The sequence below is a fragment of the Astatotilapia calliptera genome, chromosome 3, assembly GCF_900246225.1.
Source record: "Astatotilapia calliptera chromosome 3, fAstCal1.2, whole genome shotgun sequence".
Lineage (NCBI taxonomy): Eukaryota > Metazoa > Chordata > Actinopteri > Cichliformes > Cichlidae > Astatotilapia > Astatotilapia calliptera.
Window position 1 is genome coordinate 9,705,605 of NC_039304.1, and position 18,830 is coordinate 9,724,434.

An 18,830-nucleotide genomic window follows, 5' to 3' on the forward strand; every position below is an offset into this window, starting at 1 on the left:
ATCTTTAGGTCTTTTTTTTAAATTATTGATTTCTGAAGCACTCAAAAAAGCTGAGTAACAATTATTTACTATTTTAAGGCCATTGGTTGAGGTTAAGGCTTATTAATTAGAATTTACAGTGTAGCCTCAGCGATTTGCACCGAGGCTAGGAGTGGTTTCACAATGTTCAGATTTTATTGTTTGTTTGTAGTCTGTTCTCTTTTTAGAATTGTTCCGACCATAAATAAACTGTGTGCGCGTGTATCCATAAGTCATCGTCTTAGCATCATCCATGACACACTCCCGTCCTCCCTGCGGCAACTAATTTTGCCTCCTGTTATCCTGCTGAGGCAGTGCTTTCTAAATATAACCTGTGTGTGTTTGTTGGGTTTGTGATGCATACTGTTGGTTGCACCAGTGTGGCTCTTTGGCATTATTATAGAGAACAGGATGGTTGCTTTGGCAAGGAATGGCTGGACCAAATGTTTCCGGCCTTGGAGAGACCTGTTTGTAGTTTTCAAAGTCTTGTTTGGCTACCTTTGAGCACGTGGCATATAATTCTTGTGCTGTCTGTGCACACAGTCAAATCACTGTCATCTAGTAGGCACAACCAAGAAATATATTAAACTCATAAGTCAAGGTTTTATATGGCAAAGCCATGAGAACTATGTTTCAACAAATAAAAAATACAGTAGTTCTATATTATTGAGCCATAAAACACTCTGTACATCTAACATATCTATAAGCACCACATCAGGTCCATCCACAGACCTTCCACTCTATAAACACATTTATGCTATATTTATGTAGCTATCTAAAGCACAAACCTCACATCTCATAATGAAGACATTGCCCACCTTCACTAAATAACTCAAAGCACAAGAGCATTCAATCACTGGCCACTCAGTAGTTACACACATTCAACTGTATGCTAATGTGAATATCTAATCAGCCATTTATGGTCAAGATGACCTGATGAAGTAGATGGTTAGGAAATGCAATTGTTAGTGCCAGACAGGCTGCTCTGACTGCTTTACAAACTACCAATCTACCACATACCCAAAGTACAGAGAATAGTCTGAAAAAGAGCAAATAGCCAGTGAGCAGGGGCAGATCTAGAGGGTAGTTATATGAAATGTGTATACTTTATTTGAATCGTTTTAACTATATGCAATACCTGCATATGTGGGTTTTTTAAAAGGGTTGATTTTGCCACTCTACCTCAGCCCCTGCCAGTGAGCTGCACTTCTCTGTGTGAAAATTCCTCATTTGATGTCTGAAATTAAAGGAGAATGGCCAATCTTCTTAGAGCTGACAGGAAGGCAACAATAAGTCACTTGCTACAAGCAAGGTATGCAGAAGAGCATCTCTGAATGCACAACACATTGAAACTTGAAGCCGATGGCCTGCAGCAGCACAAGACCACACTGGGTGCCACTCCTGTCAGCTGGAACAGGAACCTGAGGTTGCAGTTTGCAGCAGTTTTGAAGGAAAAAGAAGGGATCTAACCTGGTACATAAAATCTGAACCAAATACCACAAATTTAAAGTTTACTGAGCACTTATTACATGTTTACCATCTTTGTAACTGTGTTATTAATAAATAGTGTATTCTAGTCAGGTTGAGGGCAGGCTGTATCATTTTAGAAAACTGTTGAGTCTAACGTAACAGACTGTCTGTTCTCACTGTAACAATGTGCAAGTTGCCCAAAGAGAAGAAACCATTCTATCCTTTCAGCAGTGGATCTGTGAGGCCAGTAGTTTTCTTATTACGGATGTACAAGAAATCCAAGTCACAGGCAAAAATGTACTCAGACTAAAACACTGCGATAGTCTGTCTTCCTGTGGGTAATATAAAGTGAGGGGCGCTTCCTCGTCCAGAAATAGACCGAGGCAGAGAAATAGCTGCTGGCTGTGCTGGAGTCCAAGCGCTGGTCACGAGTCTGCCTGAAGAAAAAAAAAACCCTCCGGAGTTAAAAATAAAAAGGTACAAAGAGAAATAAACGGGCCCGGTACCGGCAGTCGGATCTAACGCGAGCTTACCCTGGGATTCCGGGGGCGGGGATTGACGTCACGTTCTCTTTAAACACAGCTCAGCGCAATACGAGCTGTGCCCGTCAGCTTCAGTGAGAGAGCTTCTTTGACGCGGAGAGAAACACGGAGAGCCGTGCGAGCGGAGCTGGGGCTTGACAGCAGAGACAGCCATCAGACACGGAGTAAAATATCTGAACGAGCCCATCACGGACACCGGAGACGCTCTCCTGCTGTCAGGAGGCTCAAGTTTCGGTTTTTTTGTTCTGTTTTTTATTGGGAAAGGAAACGATAGAGACCGACAGGGATTATAGGACTGTAGCTGCTCTGCCGGCTGTTCGAGTTTCTATGCACACTCGGAGCTCTAAACTTCCAAACACAGCGAGTGTAAAAGGCTGCTGTGACTGACAGCGAGGACCCGGATACTTCATTCATATTTCATTCAACAATTTATTTCCCTTCTGCTGCGACTGTTGGAAGCTCTGCTGTGACCGGTGAGTGCCGGGGCTGGTGGGAGGAGGAGGGGGATTTAAAAGTCCAGGCGACTTTGTTTTGGTTGTAATGAGGGTGGGTTTTGGGGGGTGAAAAGAAAGTTTACTATGAAATAGCCTCGTGTGGCATCACTGGGCGATACCATAGCCGTACTGTCATGTTCGGCTACTGATCCATTGATTGATTCGGAACAATGAGCGCATTATCGGAACTGGCTGAGTGGAACTGTCGATCGTGTGTAATCGATGAGGTGGGGGAATTTCGCTGTGTTTTTCTCAACCACGGGTGGCTCCCTTTAATCCCACGCGTGTAGGCTGGGTCTCAGTTCGCCGAATTGTTTTCGTCATATTCACGTTTGAGCGTCTTTACCGGACCCGGTTAATCATTCGGCGCACGTGGGCTTATTTCTGCTAAATTGGCGATAGGATGGGAATCTGCGGTTTTTTTGTACTTAACACGAAACCTACTTCCCCAACTTTTGTCCTGAAGCTAGTCTGTGCGTGCAGACAGTGTGTGATGACAGCTCCATCCACGGTAACGCGACCACGGTCCTAGTTCCGTTTCGCGTTGCCTTGAAAACTCATGATCATGCCGTGGCTGGAAAAGGGGAAGGGGAGTTAGAGGACAGAAAACTGCTTGTGTAATGAGATCTCACGCCATTGTGTGTCTGTGTGTTGGAGAGGGGGGTGGGCAGGATCACCGAGGTCGGCAGCCGTATAAAGTGAATGGATAGCTGCCTCCCCCAACCCCCAAAATCACCCTCCAGTCATAGTTACGCACACAAAGAGCTTGATTGAAAGGAAGTGATTTGCATCACCTCTGTTTTTTTTTCGAGGGGATGGGTGCTGACCTTAAAGTCTGAGTTTCAGGGTCAGATAGTCCACTAAAGTCTCTCTGCGTCTGGCCCGTGCGTATACGTGCGCCTTGGCCGCCTTACATCAAAATAACGACCCAGTTAACTCGTTTGGAGGAGTGGTTGCAAGCGTTTGAAGTATCATAATGAGCTATTGCATCACCACCCACAGACTTTACACACTTTTTTTTTTTAGTCAGGAGAAGGCAGTTGGTGAGAATTTGTGGCTGGTCGTGTCGCTCATTTGTCATTTTATTGCCCGCAATAAACGAGGGGAGATCAGAAGGAGGAGCGTGCTGGCAGGGGATCGCTGAGAAAACAAAAACGAATCCCTTTGAAGGTTCACTTCCGATCGATCAGATTGATTGGCATGGAAACAGCAGCGTGTTTTGTCTCACCTTTTCATGTCGGGGTAGTAAAAAAAAGTTAAAGCTCCACCTCGCTTCTAACACGCCGTGCCGACTGTGTGCTGCTGCTTCAAGCCCCGCCCCTTTCCTCCAGTGCTCTCAACAGGAGTGCGTGTGTATGTGTGAATGAACAAGCGCCGCCTATTTTACTATGACTTGATGACGAACATGGACGATTATTAAAGCGATACACACGCGTCAGGAAACAGACGTGACAGTGGAAAGAAGCTCAACAGCAGCGGTTGAGTCATTAAAACCTCAGTAAGAAGAGCAAATTATTAGAGCTTTTCACCCAATCCCACCCACAGCACTCTCCTTTTTCTCCATAAGTAACCCTGATACAGATGTAACTAGTTCACTATGATTTTTTTCCTTTGTACATGTGCCTGGCATTGGAAATGGGTCAGTAGGCTGGCTTGAAGTGATTACTCAGCTACTCCTGCCAGTTAACACTGTCTGTCAGATGGTGGGTGCTGCGCATCAACCATTTTTTGTCACCCGTTACACAAAACGAATATAATCAAGTTACAAGTTTTTCAGAGTGAAACTGTTGAGGTCAGTGATCAAATGTGGCAGCGAAACATCTGTGCGACACCACAACGTTGAAACCGTTCCAGTAAAGGGTGTAGTTTCTCTTTCAGAGAGCAACGCAGAACGAGAGAGGTGGAGTAAAAAGTAAAAGAGGAGTCGAGAGAGGGGTTTGTGTGTGTTTTCAGAACAACGTCTGCTCTGCCGATGATCAGTTTGTCAAACACACCCCGACAGTTCAGCCGATTAAATCTGGACTTGCTCCATGTGCTGGCTGGAATTTGCCCATCGTTTCATTTCAACGTTTAAAGGAAGGCATCCTGTTCACCTCAACTGACCCCACGCACACCCTCTATGTAATAAACATGATGACATCACATATAGCCGGGGGGGTGGTTGCACAGAGCTAATTTTCAGTGCATGAGCTGATCGCCTGTCCATGCAGCGTTTTAAAAGGTGCACGCTGATAAGGATTTACTGACTGAAGGAAGAAGGGCTTTAAGACTTTGCTGGGGGAGCAGCTGGAGGCAATATCTTAGTCAGGCAAGTGTGGAATTCCACTATGCCTTCAGAGACAGACTGCTGGGGATCAAGGTCTGCCAAAATTGGCAGCGGGGGCCCAAAAACAACAACCATATTGTCTTCTGTAGGGTCCAGCATATGGTAAAAGTTATTATGCATGTCTGTCGGGTATGAAAAAGGGGGGAAAATCAATTTGGTGAAAAGAGTCATATAAAACATGAGCTTTAAATGAGGCAAAATTACAATAATTGGCAGTAAAACAAGCAAAAAAAACTGGAATAGACACAACTGAACTTTCTAAATGCATATGCCAGCGGCACTTTATGGACGATAATTGGCTTTTTAGCTTTTGAAATACGGCATCATAGCAGTGTGTATGGATGAATTCATTATCCCTGATACTTCTTTCTCATTAGTTTCTACAAACCAGCAGGGCTCCGGTATGTCACCGGCCACACACAAACCATGGACATCGATTGTTTGCTGTACTGGACATTTATATTACGCTGTGATGTGATCTGAGGGCACTTGGGAAAAATAGATCCTCTGTGTAATACATTTCGCAATCTGAAGGAGTGAACTGAAATTTATTTAGTTATTTATTTTTTTACTTGAGCAGGCAGGGGTTCAGATGCACCACACTAATGTTAAACACTTTTACGTTAGCTTTTAGCATTTGCAAAGTTGAAAGCTTTTCTACAGGAGAAAGGGGGTGTTCCTGTTCTACTACTATTTTAAAGCCAGTGAGAGTGAGGAGAAAGTTTTCCCTCTGAGTTCACTCTCTGTTATCTCTGGCCCTTTGCCATCAGCGATGATGCCACAGTGGAAGGGCTGTGTTTGAACCTACAGTGTGTGTGTGTGTGACTCATAGCTAAAGTTAAACAGGCTCTCACAACTTGGAAAGAATTTTCTTCCTTCCTTTGGTACCTCGCCTCACCTCCTGTGACTGCATTTACCCACGCTGGGAGAATAGCTGATAAGTCAGCCGGTGAGTAGGGAGAGATTCATGAAGGGGAAAAAACCCTACAAGATCAGCAGCTGTGGTATTTGGAGAATCTATAAACAGGCCTTGGATGTTCTCTGGTCTAAATGAACAAACGTCATAACAAAGCTGCTCTGCCTGTGTCACGGTTGTTCTGATAAAGTCAAAATGATCGTAATTACACCCACTGTAAAAACAACGGCGTGCTGACCATCTGCACACATGCTGTCATTATCTCTGATTAGCTGCAACTCTCTCTCTCGCACACACACACACATGTCGGGTATTCATGTCTTGCTGGGACATCTAATTGACATCATGCCACTTACTCTAAACATAACTCTGGCACTAAAACCACATTTTGAGTCTCAAAAATGCCTTCAAACTCGTGGGGACTGGGATTTTGGTCCGCATAAGGATATGACTACACATGCACACACACACACACACATGTTGCTAAGTGTTATTCACACACACAGACTGCCAGTGAAACACAATGTGAGTCCAGTGAGGAAGAGGATGGGGATGGTGTGAGGTCAAGTCTGCCTTGTGTTTCAGGAAACATGTTGGTTAGTAAAGCCCTCTCATAAAACCCGTCTCTCTATGTCAGACTCGCCAGCTTACTTCAATAACTGTTGGTTAAGACGCGACTAGTTCCCCTGGTAACTGTTGCCAAGGAAGCTGTCTCTAGTCTTGTTTGGTGTATTTCTGAGCGTCTGTGTGTTTGAGTGTGTCAGCCCTGGATGTGGACTAGACGTACCTGGAGAATGGGGGAGGGGGATTTTTAGACTATTTTCACACGTGCAGCTGTGTTTGTCCAGAGCTTTTCTTACACTGGTTATAGAAAAGCCTCACTCAAGAGAAGCAGAAAGAAAAGTTGGGGGACTTCTGAGGTTGCTCATGTGCGAGAATCGAGCCGCCGTCGCTTCTAAGATTTCGGCTTTGTCCTTCAGAGGTGTTGAGTCATCCCTCTTTTTTTTGGTGTTTCTTGTTTTCTTTCCGATTCTCCGCTGACATGCACAGAAGTCTGTAGTTTCCTCTGAAACTCTAGAGTTTCTGTGAAAAAGAAGCCGAAAAGCACAAGTGACACAGACGCCCATTCTCCCATCACCTGTTTGTCACTCACTTTTACCAGAAGCCTGAGAGCGCGATCAGGCTTTTCACTTGAGCAGCAGATCAGAGTAAAGTCAGTTATGTCGCTTGTTTTTGTTGAAGTGGCTGGTGTGAGTCATGAGTTGGACACACGTGCCGTCGCACAGGATGACTGTGTGTCTGAGGTGTATTTTTAGGAACCTGCAGTGGCGAGCTGACCCTGCTTATTTCACATCTGCTCGTATTAGTCACATAAGAAAGTCATTTATTGCACACACTCTAAAACGCTCCGAGTTATCTTTTTAACAGGAAGCCTCATGGTTTTTAAAAAGAACCAAAACCCTTCCCCAAAGCTCGATTTTTCTCCCTCACACATTTGTACACACGCCCCCTCAGGGAGGCCCACTTCCTGTGGTTGTGACGACAGTTTCCTCTCCCCTTAGAGCTCTCTTCCTCTTCTCTTTAAACGTCACTTACACACAAGTGCAACTGGTCTCTTTTGTATGATTTGTGCACCACTGTAACTGTCGTAAGTTGTCAGTCACAGGATGTCACAGGAAAATAAAAGGACCTCTTGTTTTCTTCCTTCCTTTCTTTTCTTTTTTTTTCCACCTACACACTCCGGTTGCAATTTGTGCTTCTTTTTTCACCAAGAGATAAAAACGTAGTCTAACTGTAATCATCTCTCATCTCCTGAATGAGGTCAAGACCACCAAAATTAATGGAAAAAGTAGCGTTGAGGAGCCGAACAACAAACTGACAGGCTGACCACTGACAGCCAGAACGAGATAATGATTCGTTCGTGGTTGCTGCTAACCTGATGATTGTCCCTGTTGTTTTCTAAATGTTTACATTGGAAGCAACTTCAAGCCAACACAGTTTAAATATGAAGACTTTGCCTCCACAGATGCTCCTACTGCCTCTCTGTCACGGCCTCAATGTCGAGCAGATGTGTGGGAGTACGCACGGAAGAAAGCAACTGTGAGCTTTACCTGAATTGTTGCTCGGCACAGGCTTAAGTGAATGAGGCAGTGGGTTAAGGGTCAGCTCAGCACAGTGTTTTCTCAGTCCAGAGTTGTGTGTGTGTGTGTTGTTGTTGTGAACACTCCGCCACAAAGGTCAGCTCCTTCTGGTTTTCTGCAGAAACCGTTTGCTTTGCCGTGTCCTCAGCTGAACTGCACTGCCTTGTGCGCGCTGGCTGGCACATCATCTTCTAATTCTGTGTGTGTGTAAAGATGCAGACGTGATAAAGTTAGCCCACATCATCATCATCTTGGAACAGCATGCACTGACGTTAGTGCACGCACAAACAAATAAATACAGTACATGTAGACACAGGGAGCCTGGCAACGGGGCGGGGGAGGACGGATGCAGGGGCTACGTGTGTGTGTGAGAGAGAGAGAGAAATGCATGGTGTTTCCTCCAGAACACGATCTCTATCTGGGACTGATTATGTAATGGCCAAGTGGAGTAAAGCTGCGGGAGGAAGGAACAAGAAGAGAGAGAAGACCATGCATGGCCTTGCCGCCATGCTTGATGGGAGACTGACTGCTGCCAGAGCTCTTTTCTAACTCGTTTTCTTTCTATTATCTGCCACTTCTCCCAGTTTTATCTGGTCATTTCTTATCAGAATGGCTCTGCAGTGAATTTACTCAGACAGTAAACGGCTCCCCAGCTGCCTGCTTTTACCTCGTCAAGCCCTCGTCCTTGGTCATTGCTCATATTCCCGTTCCAGCAGCCTCGTGTGCTTTCCTCGGACAAACAAGTAAACAAGTAGACTCTAACAGATGGATATTTTCGCAGTGGACGTCGTTATTGGCGTCTTTTTCTCGTTTTTTCTCACGCGTTTGTCTGAGGCAGAGGCATAAAGGGATGACTGTGAATAAACGGCAGGCTGTGGCACAGAGACGGAGCTCGTGTAACGATTTAGTTTAAACTGTTCCCCTCAGCGCTCATCGGCGACGAAGCAGGCTTCCCTGTGCACAGCCACAAGCATGTGACGTTGGGCTGTGCCATGAAATTGCTTTGCTTGTCAGATCCCACAGAGAAACGTTTCATTAACTGTCTGACTTCCTGGGTGTAATGGTTGTCTGACGGCCGACGGCACAGAGTTGTTCTGTACCCGCTCGACCCCTGGGCTGCTGTTTCGGGGACATTAACTAACTTTCCTACAATAACCAGGGTGTTGACAGGAACACCTCTTTGATGGTCGGGGGGTGGGGGGCGGGGGGGATTCCACTTCCACAAGATGTACTCTGGAGGGGATTTTTGATTGAACAATAAATGATGTCATGAGTGATAGTTTTATCAGCTGCGTATGACAGATGCAGATGTTCTCAAAGGGCTTTCACTTCTTTTACCGTAGATACCGCAGTAGTTTTTGTTTGCTGTGGTTAGAGCAAAATAAAATTGAAAGCAAGTAGCAATCACGCTAACACCTGCAGCGCTTGAAGGTTTAAATTTAAACTTCTCAAAGTGCTTCCTGTCTTTCTTTGAGTTCTTCGGCAGCAGAACGTTCCATTTGGGTGAAACGGTTACGGATTAATCAGTCTGAACATTTTCGTAGAATTTTCCTCATCGTTTCTCCTGAAGTTGCGGTTTACTAGTTTGATCATTCTCTCGGCCACGAAACCCCCTACCGAACATCTCATCGGCACATCCTGCTTATTTGTCTAAACATGCACTCACGTACTGATTACCCGAGCGTCACGCTTCTAAGGAAGCAGAAATGACATCACACGGTCAGAGAAATTCCCGCTGTTGTTACTTCTGCAGTGGTGCAGAAACGCCCCCGGTCACCTGACTGTAAGTGGTGTCCCGGAGGGGCGGGGTTTCAGGCCCAGCGGTTTGGGGTAAGCCGTCTTCCAGGCGAGCTGAGTCATCGGGGGTTCCCCAAAAAATAACCTGCGTAATGCTCGCGCTCACTCTCACTGCTTCTCCTCTCCTACACCATACTCTTACCCATAGGTGCTATAACCACATTTCATCGCTTTGGTATAATCTGATAGAACCCGAGCTGCTCTTGAACAAGTTTCTACCGCCTATGTGTACGATCTCATTACAGAGTACTGAGTTTCTAACACTATGCTGCTGAGTAGCAATGTGATAGCCAGGGTAGATGGCTGTTTGGTCACACACACACCCTCTATAAAAGTAGTAATTACAACCTGGCCACCGTGTCCCCATTTGCTCTCAAAAGAAGTCACAGATGATCTCTAGCTGTATTTTTGTTTGTCTTTCTTCTAATTTAAACCTTTCTACTTTCACCACAATGCAGTTTTACTACATTTTGCCAGTGCTATGTTTTCCATGTGATGGTTGACTGAGTTTATGGGCTTTTGCTGTTAGAGTTAGACGGGCCTCTTACTTGCCAGCACGAGTGAATGAGCAAGAGTTCTTCACTCCCATTTTATCACTCTGCCATGCATCACCTGAAGGGTGAGGATGATGCAGGTGGAGATGATGCACTGAAGCAAAAGAGAGAAGGGGTGGGGTAAAGAGCTTCTCAGTCGATGCTGAGAGAACCTTCACTCAGTCTCGTGCTTTGAGACCGAGACGCTAACTCAGAGTGTTGTTTACCCTGGTCGTGTTGTTGTTGTTGTTGTTGTTGTTTTTCTCCCTGACAAGCTGACATTTTTCCCTTCTCTGTGTTTCAGGATTGAGGAGACCCCGGAAGAAATGATTGGCAGCTGAAGCTGAGACTTAACACAACTGTGAATCAATAACTCGGTGCTACTCTAAAGGTGCGCACAGCGTGAGTGTTTGTATCACTTTTCCTTTAAAGCACGTGGAGTGCAGTCCTGACAGTTAACGCCGGCCTATCTTCACATAGCAGCAGCGTCTGGCAGATCGTGATCCCTCGCCCCTTGAGGGTGGTGTTCATGTGTCAGTGAACAGCAACCCTCCTCGTGAGCTAAAAGTGTACAGTGTTTGAAGTATCCTCTGCTGGGCTTTATATAGAGCCCGTGATCCAGTGTTAGTGGGAGGAAGAAAAGGAAGGGAAGATGAACTGGTGGGAGGAAGTACTGCGTACGGCCAGAGCTAATTCTGGAAAAACTAGTGGAACAGTGCTATGCTGAGCAAGGCAAATGAATCATAACCCTTGTGTGCATGTCTGTTGCTCTCCCACTGATCCACTGATGAATTATGCAGCACATTTCAGTCATGGCACTGCAGTTTATAAAACATCTCTGTACTTATGTTAGGCCCAAAATATCCACCTTAAATGTAATATTTACACATATGTCTTATATTACATTGATATTATATTGAATATAATGATGAAGATGAATCTGAGTATTGTTCTTGAAAGGTTAACCTTCTAATCTGGTGTTAAATGGATGACAGAATGGTGGTTTTTAACTACTTAACATGTTACAGGTAGATATTTAGTTAGCCTAGTTTCTAACGGTGGCCATGATCGTGCAGGTTTAAACCTCCCTCTCAGGTTTTGTCTCTGGTCTCTTTTGTTGTCAGTATTGAATCTCTGTTCTTTGAAACACACACTTCTTCTTTTCATCCCGACACCTTCGGTCTTTTGTGCCGTGTGTGTCCGGTGTTTCTGAAAGCAGGGAGGGGGAGAGAGAGTTATCTCTCAGCTTCTTTCATGTGTTTTCCCCTCAACCATCTCCTTTGTGTCGTTTGTGTGTTTGTGGGAAGGTGCGTGGGCGTTTTCATGGCACCATTCCCACTCTGCACTCCACCTCCCTCCCTCCATCCCTTCCCTCTTCTCCTTAATCTATCCTTCCCATCCTGTTCAGACCGTCTGTTGCCGCTGCCCCCCCTCTTCCTCTTCATCACGCCTGCCGTAATGAGATTAAACCTTAGTGTATCCACTGGGCGCACGCACACTTTATGTATACACACACACACACACACAACGCTGCAGTACACACACAATCATCCACTTAAAAGAGAGCACACTATTCTCTCTCTCATGCACTAAAACAGCACAGGCCTGCCATCACTGTGCAGCTTGCACACTTGGACCGCTTCCACTTGCGTGGCGTCCAACATCACACAGTTGGCGTGAGACCAAAGCCTCTCACTCTTAGTCTTTCCCTCTGTCTCTGGCTATCAGGAGGCTCATGGTAAGGATTACAGTAACCCCAGGTCTGTCCTCAGAGGTGAGCTCCCTGCTGAGCCATCTGGGCTTCAGAAATAATCAGATTCCACACTGACTAGTTTACTGCTGCCTCCTACAGGCTGAGTTATGCATAGCAGCCGTCATCAGACAAGTTATAAATGTAAGTTTCTTCAGGAAATGTTCTTGACAGAAGCAGAGGAGATGCTGGCAAGCTGTCCATCTCTCTCATTCGCTTACTTCCAAACACACACACCAGCTTGTCCACCAATAAAATAAAAGACCTGATGGGTTTTTCTGTTTTTAAAGTCTCTGACTCCCCTCTCATAATGATTCTCTTGGTCTTCTCTTTCTGCAGGCAGTTGGCTTTTAGGCTCCTGGTGCTGAAGATAGACCTCCACATATTCTCAGTGTTGGAGTGAGGCCCTCTCTGAGCTGCAGTGGAGGGCTTCACAGATACAGCTAGTCTGGTAAGTACTTTTGTTTATGCAGCAAGGAATTTGATGGATCTGTCAGAAATCTGCCACGAGAACTAAAAACTACGATGTTTTTTTTTTTAATGAAAATTAAAACATATTGACGGGACCAGTTATTTGTAAAATCTGCATCATAAAGCACGGCAGCTTCGTCCAAAGATGTTTTTCTGTTTTCTCTCTATGAGCGTATCTGTGTGTTAATTGTGTGACTGTACAACTAAACATGCAGGCTGGATGCATCACCCAATAGAGCAGTTTGGCGGGCGAGGCACACGGGATTCCTTCCCTCTGGACGAACTCAACCGGGGGCCATGGCCTCCCGTGGGCGGCCGCGCCTGGCAGCCACCTGCCAGGTATGTAGTCATGACAACACCATATTTTTTGCAAAACCTCTTTGGTTGCATTGATTCATCAGGTTAATCCTGCTGGTAGAGTTCAAGTTAAAGGCGATCAACAACTTTGTATCCCGTCTCTGCTCCTCATCAGGTGTTCACCTACGATGAACCAACACCAGCTACTTCCCCATCTACCTCCTGGACCTATGGGTGGATTAAACCATCACAGCAAATATTTCAGTAATGGGTAAGTAATGGAACAAAGACATGGGTGGCACAGCTACGTTTAAAATGCAATAGATTTAGAGAAAGCTACAAGAGGAGTTAAAATGTTGATGTCATTCAAATGTTTTTAATCCTTTGTGTGTTTTATACTCCAGGCCGATGCGAGGAAGCGAGAAGCTCGATCTCCCACAGCCAATGTTACCACCTCTGCAGAGGGAGCAGCAGAGACCTCCCCACCATCTTCATCCTCCACCTCATCACAGAGCGTGGGAAATTAGCCAGCTATATGATTCCCACCTTCCTCCTCGAGGACATCCGGTCATGCCCCTGCCCAATGACCTCTCGCTCCGTCTCCATAATGGAGGCTACGCGGGCAGCGGCGGACCTCCACCTAACCCCCATTTCCCCTCCAGGGGGCCAAACCAAATGCTGAAAGTGAGAACAGTGTTGCAGTGTTATTCTATGTCAGCCTTTTGCACTGAGCTTAAATAATTCTCTGCTGATGGACAATAAATCACTCTAAACACTTTCTTTTGTTGGTTTTCTGTCTATTTTAGTTTGGGGGTCCTCAGGAGCAGAATGTTCCCCGGGGTCCACCTTTGCTGGGAGATGACATGTGGGCTCAGGTGCACCAGGTAGGAACTCTCTAATTGGTTAGGATCATGTTTCATCATCGACAAAAACACCCAGCACTCCCTGTTCAGACCAATAAAACACCAATTCCACTCAAAGTCACTTTTGCCTCCCAGATTTTGCTGTGAATATTTTGATAAAGGGATTCTTTGGACTGACACTGCAATAGTCTTCATCTGCAGCAACTAAGATCTTTTTCTGTGCACAGCAGAGGCCATACCCAGGAAAGATGCAAGGAGGTCAGCTGAAGCGACCAGGCCCTCCACTGGGTGAACACTCTGTTATCCAACACACGCCTTCACCATCGCTGCATACGCCCTCACAGCCTGCAGCAGAGGAGTGTCCCAGCCCCAGCAAAAGGAAAAAGAGTTCAGATCAGGTATTGGACAGTCACAAATAATAAAATCAGTTCTTTTTCCCCCCTCCTCAGATCTTTGAGTAGTAAAATATTGTAATGTGCTTTCCCCTGTGCAGGTATCTCACCCTGGGCTGCAACGTTTCTCTGGTGCTGGCCAATCTTTGCCACAGCAGCAGTCGTCTGCTCAGCACCACCCTCCAAAGCCCGCCTTCTGGAACCCCATTCACAAGGACAGCAGTGTTCCCTGGCAGCCACAAACCTCAGAGCGCAAGAACCCACAATCACAGTTCCAGGTCTGAGCAGGAGCAAAATCTCTGCACTGTCTACTTGATCACTGACCACTGCTTTATTTAAAGCAGTGGTCAGGCCCTTTGTATATTATTCTCATTGTCCTGTTTTTCTTTTTCTTCTTCTCTTGTTTTGTGGCTCAACAGGAAAACAACAAACAAGGTATGGGCAGCTACAACCAGAAGTCCTCTCCTGCATCTTTGGCCCCTTCCAACCTCTCTCCTTTACCCAACTCCCCTCCAGGAAGCTACAACCAGGGATGTGCTCCTAAGCTTCAGAAAGACAAGTTACAACCTCAGGCTGTAAACCATCGGTCCCCTCACTCCTCCTACCCTAGTCCCGGCTCCAAACCGGAGAGAGCTCCACCATGCCAAGCTAAAGAGACTCGTGGTTCTCAGATGCAGAGAGGCCCTTTTATTGGGGGCCAAGGTGGCAGCCAAGCTACCTCTCACACAGCATCAACTCCAACCAGGGGAGACAGAGATCATCACCGACATGCCCAGTCGTCACCAGCAAACATTTCTGCGACTGGCAGCAACAACAGCAGCAGCAGTGTGCCTTACAGCCACTTCCAGCCTCATCCAGGGCTGGTCCACCAGGGTCCTCCTCCTCCACCGCCTCAAGCCAGCAGCACCTCAGTACCTCAGCAACAGCAAAGCGGTCCACATGAGGCCTGGAGATATCAGAGCACGCCCAGCAATCACTCCCTGGTGAGTTCAAGTTATATGCTGCAAGAATGAGTTCCTTTAATAAAGGGCAGCACAACGCAGGCACTTCAGCTGTTAACACAGTTGTTTTTTGATCACTATTATATTAAGTGACTGAAAAATTCTTTGTCTTCAGGAGTCGGGCAGCTACAGGCCTCCAGGGCTGCTACCTCAGTGCCAGCAGAGCCACAATCAGGTCGTGGATAGTCGGCATCCAGGTTCCTCCCGGCATCAACATCACGTCAGCCCTCCCCTGCCACCTACTCGAACACCTGTCATCACAACCAACCCTCCTATGTCCCAGACCCCCTACTCTGTCAGCCGCCATAGCAACAGCAGCGGCTCTAATAGAGTTGCTATGGCTGCTTCCTCTGCAGTGGCCACATCTCCCCCTGCTGGCTGCTCTGTGAACAATGACAGTACTAGTAACCGCTGGCAAGGAGGAAGGGAGCCAGCCCCACAAACCCCTACCAGTGCCGTCACTAACTCCAAATCTCACAGGGATGCTCTGCAGCAGCCAGGCAATCATCGAGGCCCAGCTCCCACCGCAAACCAGTCTCACCAACACGGAGCTACCAAGTCCCAGCATATGAAGGGGAAGATGGCGTACTATGCTCAGGCTCAACTGGAAAAACCTCCATTTTCCTCCTCATCTTCTCTGTTCTCCTCAGGGCAAAACAGGGCAGGGGACAGTGTGATTACAAGCACAGTTTCTAGTCCGCTTTCCAACTCTCCAACTTACTGCCCAGTTTCTCACTCCACCGTCAGCTCTGCGCCTCAACCATCCAGCCCAGCCCTCCCCTCCAAACAGATGTTCTCTCATCCGCGAACTCCAACCTCTGTCCCTCAGTCCATTGAAGAGGCTCTCGACAAACTCGATGCTGAGCTAGAGGGACACATGCAAGCTGAGGAGAGGAGGAAGCTAGAGAGAGAGGAGCAAGAAAGAAAAAGAAGAGAAGAAGAGAGAGAAAAGAGGGAATGGGAAATGAGACAAAAACAGGAAGAGGAGAGGAAGAGGCTAGAGCTGGAAAAGAAGGAAGAGGAGAGGAAAAGAGAGCTGGAGAAGCAGGAGGAGGAGAACAGGAGAAGAGAACAAGAGAGGCAGGAGAGAAAGAAAGAAGAGGAGAGACGGAGAATAGAAGTGGAGCGACTGGAGAAAGAGAGGAAGAAGAGAGAGTGGGAGAAGCAAGAAGAGGAGAGGAAAAGGAGAGAATGGGAGAAGGAAAGGAAGAGGAGAGAGTGGGAGAAGCAAGAAGAGGAAAGGAAAAGGAGAGAGTGGGAGAAGCAGCAGGAGGAGGAGAAAAGGAGGAGGGAAGCAGAAAGGCACGAGCAGGAGAGAAAGAAAAGACAGCTGGAATGGGAGGAGGAAGAAAAGAAAAAACAAAAAGAGCTAGTGAGGAAAGAGGAAGAGAAAAAAAGGATGGAGAGAAACAGAGACGACAAACTGTGCAGCGCAAAAGGAAAAGAGCAGGCTGCTATCGAAAATCTAGAAAGGCTACTCTGTGAAAACACCTCCACGGTGCCCCCACCTCCTCCCCTCTCTTCTGTCACTGCATCTCCTTCAGGTCCATCTCCACCCAGTGCTCAGGCTTCTCCTCCATACCCCTGGCTAAGCCGTGGTGGTGTGCTCCCCTGCCAATCAGGCCAGACACCCGCCGTTGCCGCTATTGCCGCTCATGTCGAAAGGCTGCGGCCTCCTCCTCTTACACCTCAGACAGACTATGCCAGAGAAAAGCAAAGGCAGAGGGAGATGTGGAGTACCAATGGCGGAATGACATTCAGTCCTTCTTCAACAAACAATACCTCAGGGATGAACCAGCCGGTGTACCCCAACAAGCCCCCGGCGATGCAAACTGCACCCAGCCAATCCAAAGACCCAGCCAGGGAGAGAGACAGCAGCCAACACTCTCTCCCCACGGTGGCACTAAGAGAGCCGCCGAAACTGTATCACGCCTTTTCTAGAGAAAACCTCCCACCTCTGTCCTCCACCTCCACCGGGGGAATCCTCAACAAGCAGCTGACCAGAGGTGGTTTGGAAATCGCTGACTCTGACAGCGCTCAGTTTGAGGAGGAGTCCTCTGAGTCCACGCTGCTTCCCGACGGTCTGGCTAACATTATGGCCATGCTGGACGAATCCATCAAAAAGGAAGAGGAGATGTATAACAGTGAAAAGAATGGGCCCACAGGTCTCATTGGCACCTTTTCTCCCAGTGCTGAGCCCAACAAGAACTATCTTTGCGCCCCAGACTTGGTTCCGGCGACCAAACATCAGCCCAGTCATGAAGACCGATCCAACGCCAGTCCTCCTGTGCTCAGCCGCCAAGGCTCTCTGGCATCACCTTGCAGCCGAACATCTTCTCTCAACGAGGACGACGAGGACTATCTTAAACCTTCTCCAAATAATCCTAAACAGCCCGTGCACATGCCAGTGGGAATAGGGAACACCAATTACCGTCACAGTGACTTGGCTAAACTTTATGGTCTCCCTGAACAGATTAAAAGTGACGCTGATGAGGATGAAGATGAAGAGGATTCCGAGGCCCCATCTTGTTCTCCGCCACCCCAAAGACCCCACCTTCATCAGACGGGTGTTAATAGCATGTTCAAGTCTCTAGCAACTGTCCTAGAGAGCCAGAAGTATGCCTACCGTGGCGGGCCTTTTGGGAGACCTCCTCCATCAGCTCTGGTTGGGGTCAAGTATTCCTCTTCGCTGTCACTGGGCCCGGATATCTGCTGCCAGCAGCAAAGCAGTTCTCCCACATCAGACTCAACAAACCCACCATTCAGTCCTGCTCTCCCACCCATGAAGTCCTCTCCTCGTTCTCTACTGGAAGATAAGAAGCTGAAATTAGAGGACTCGGATGTCTGGACAGATGAAGGGGACTCAGAGGAAAGCTTCACCTTTATTAAAAAGAAAAGCATTCCTACGATAAAGCCTATCAGGGTGATGAAGGAGGAGCAAGAGTTGACAACCATCTCTGAATCTTCTTTGGCAGAGTTGGGCAAGAGCTGTGAGGTCATGCTTAGCCGACAGTCACTCCATTACAAGAGCTCCTACAAAAAACATGACAGCCAAGGTCAAATGGGGAACAGACACAAACCCGAGAAAGTAAGGGAACACAGAGAGAAAGGCAGAAGCAGAGACAGACAGAGGGACAAAGAAAAGAAGAGAAAGCACGGTCATAGCAGCAGCAGAAAGCATGAAGATAGAAAAGAAAAGAAAAAGCATAGAGACAAGAAAGATTCTTCTTCATCCACCCATTCCAGTTCCAGCCACAAGCGGCACAAAGATGGCAAGAGCCATAAAGAGAAAGATCGCAGAATCCTAAGTGATCTCAATCTCCAGAGAAGGGAGGGCTCAGAGAAAACCTTTGGTCTCTATGAAACTGAAAAAAGGAAATGCAAGGAAGCATCCAGTACCAGCTCCACAAGCGAAGGCGAGCGTAGAGAATGGACGGGAGAAAGATCTTCTGAGCACAAAAAAGGCGAATCTGGGTCTTCGTTAGGTTCTACGGATTTAATGAAATTGAAGGCGTTGTCAGATGGACCACCAAAAGAGCTCAAGATTCGGCTGATCAAAGTGGAGAGCGGCGACAGGGAGACGTTCATTGCCTCAGAGGTGGAGGAAAAAAGGATTCCGCTGAAGGACATCAGCATCAAGAACACTGCAAGTGAGATTATCCGATCCTGCAAGTAAGTGCAAATTAAAAATTGATTTCATGTAATGTCTCACAAGTATTCAAATGAAGCTAAATTAACACGTAACCGTTTTGGAATGAACTGTTAGAGAAACGATTGGTGCCTTCATGTTAGCATCTGTCAACCTTTGCCTTTTTTTTC

The 18,830-nt window shown here is 46.9% G+C and overlaps 1 protein-coding gene across 1 annotated transcript in view; it reads left to right on the forward strand.

The window, feature by feature from the left end:
• The window catches only part of kdm6ba (lysine (K)-specific demethylase 6B, a), a 107,467-nt gene that overhangs the window by 83,564 nt on the left and 5,073 nt on the right, over window positions 1-18,830 (forward strand). The window contains exons 6-16 of the mRNA XM_026161650.1: window positions 10,542-10,628; window positions 12,327-12,438; window positions 12,674-12,797; window positions 12,931-13,026; window positions 13,160-13,439; window positions 13,562-13,639; window positions 13,846-14,016; window positions 14,112-14,288; window positions 14,430-14,993; window positions 15,127-16,055; window positions 16,155-18,683. Coding sequence (XP_026017435.1) covers window positions 12,679-12,797; window positions 12,931-13,026; window positions 13,160-13,439; window positions 13,562-13,639; window positions 13,846-14,016; window positions 14,112-14,288; window positions 14,430-14,993; window positions 15,127-16,055; window positions 16,155-18,683 — 4,943 coding nt within the window. The 5' untranslated portion in view covers window positions 10,542-10,628; window positions 12,327-12,438; window positions 12,674-12,678. The remainder of the gene's footprint in view (window positions 1-10,541; window positions 10,629-12,326; window positions 12,439-12,673; window positions 12,798-12,930; window positions 13,027-13,159; window positions 13,440-13,561; window positions 13,640-13,845; window positions 14,017-14,111; window positions 14,289-14,429; window positions 14,994-15,126; window positions 16,056-16,154; window positions 18,684-18,830) is intronic.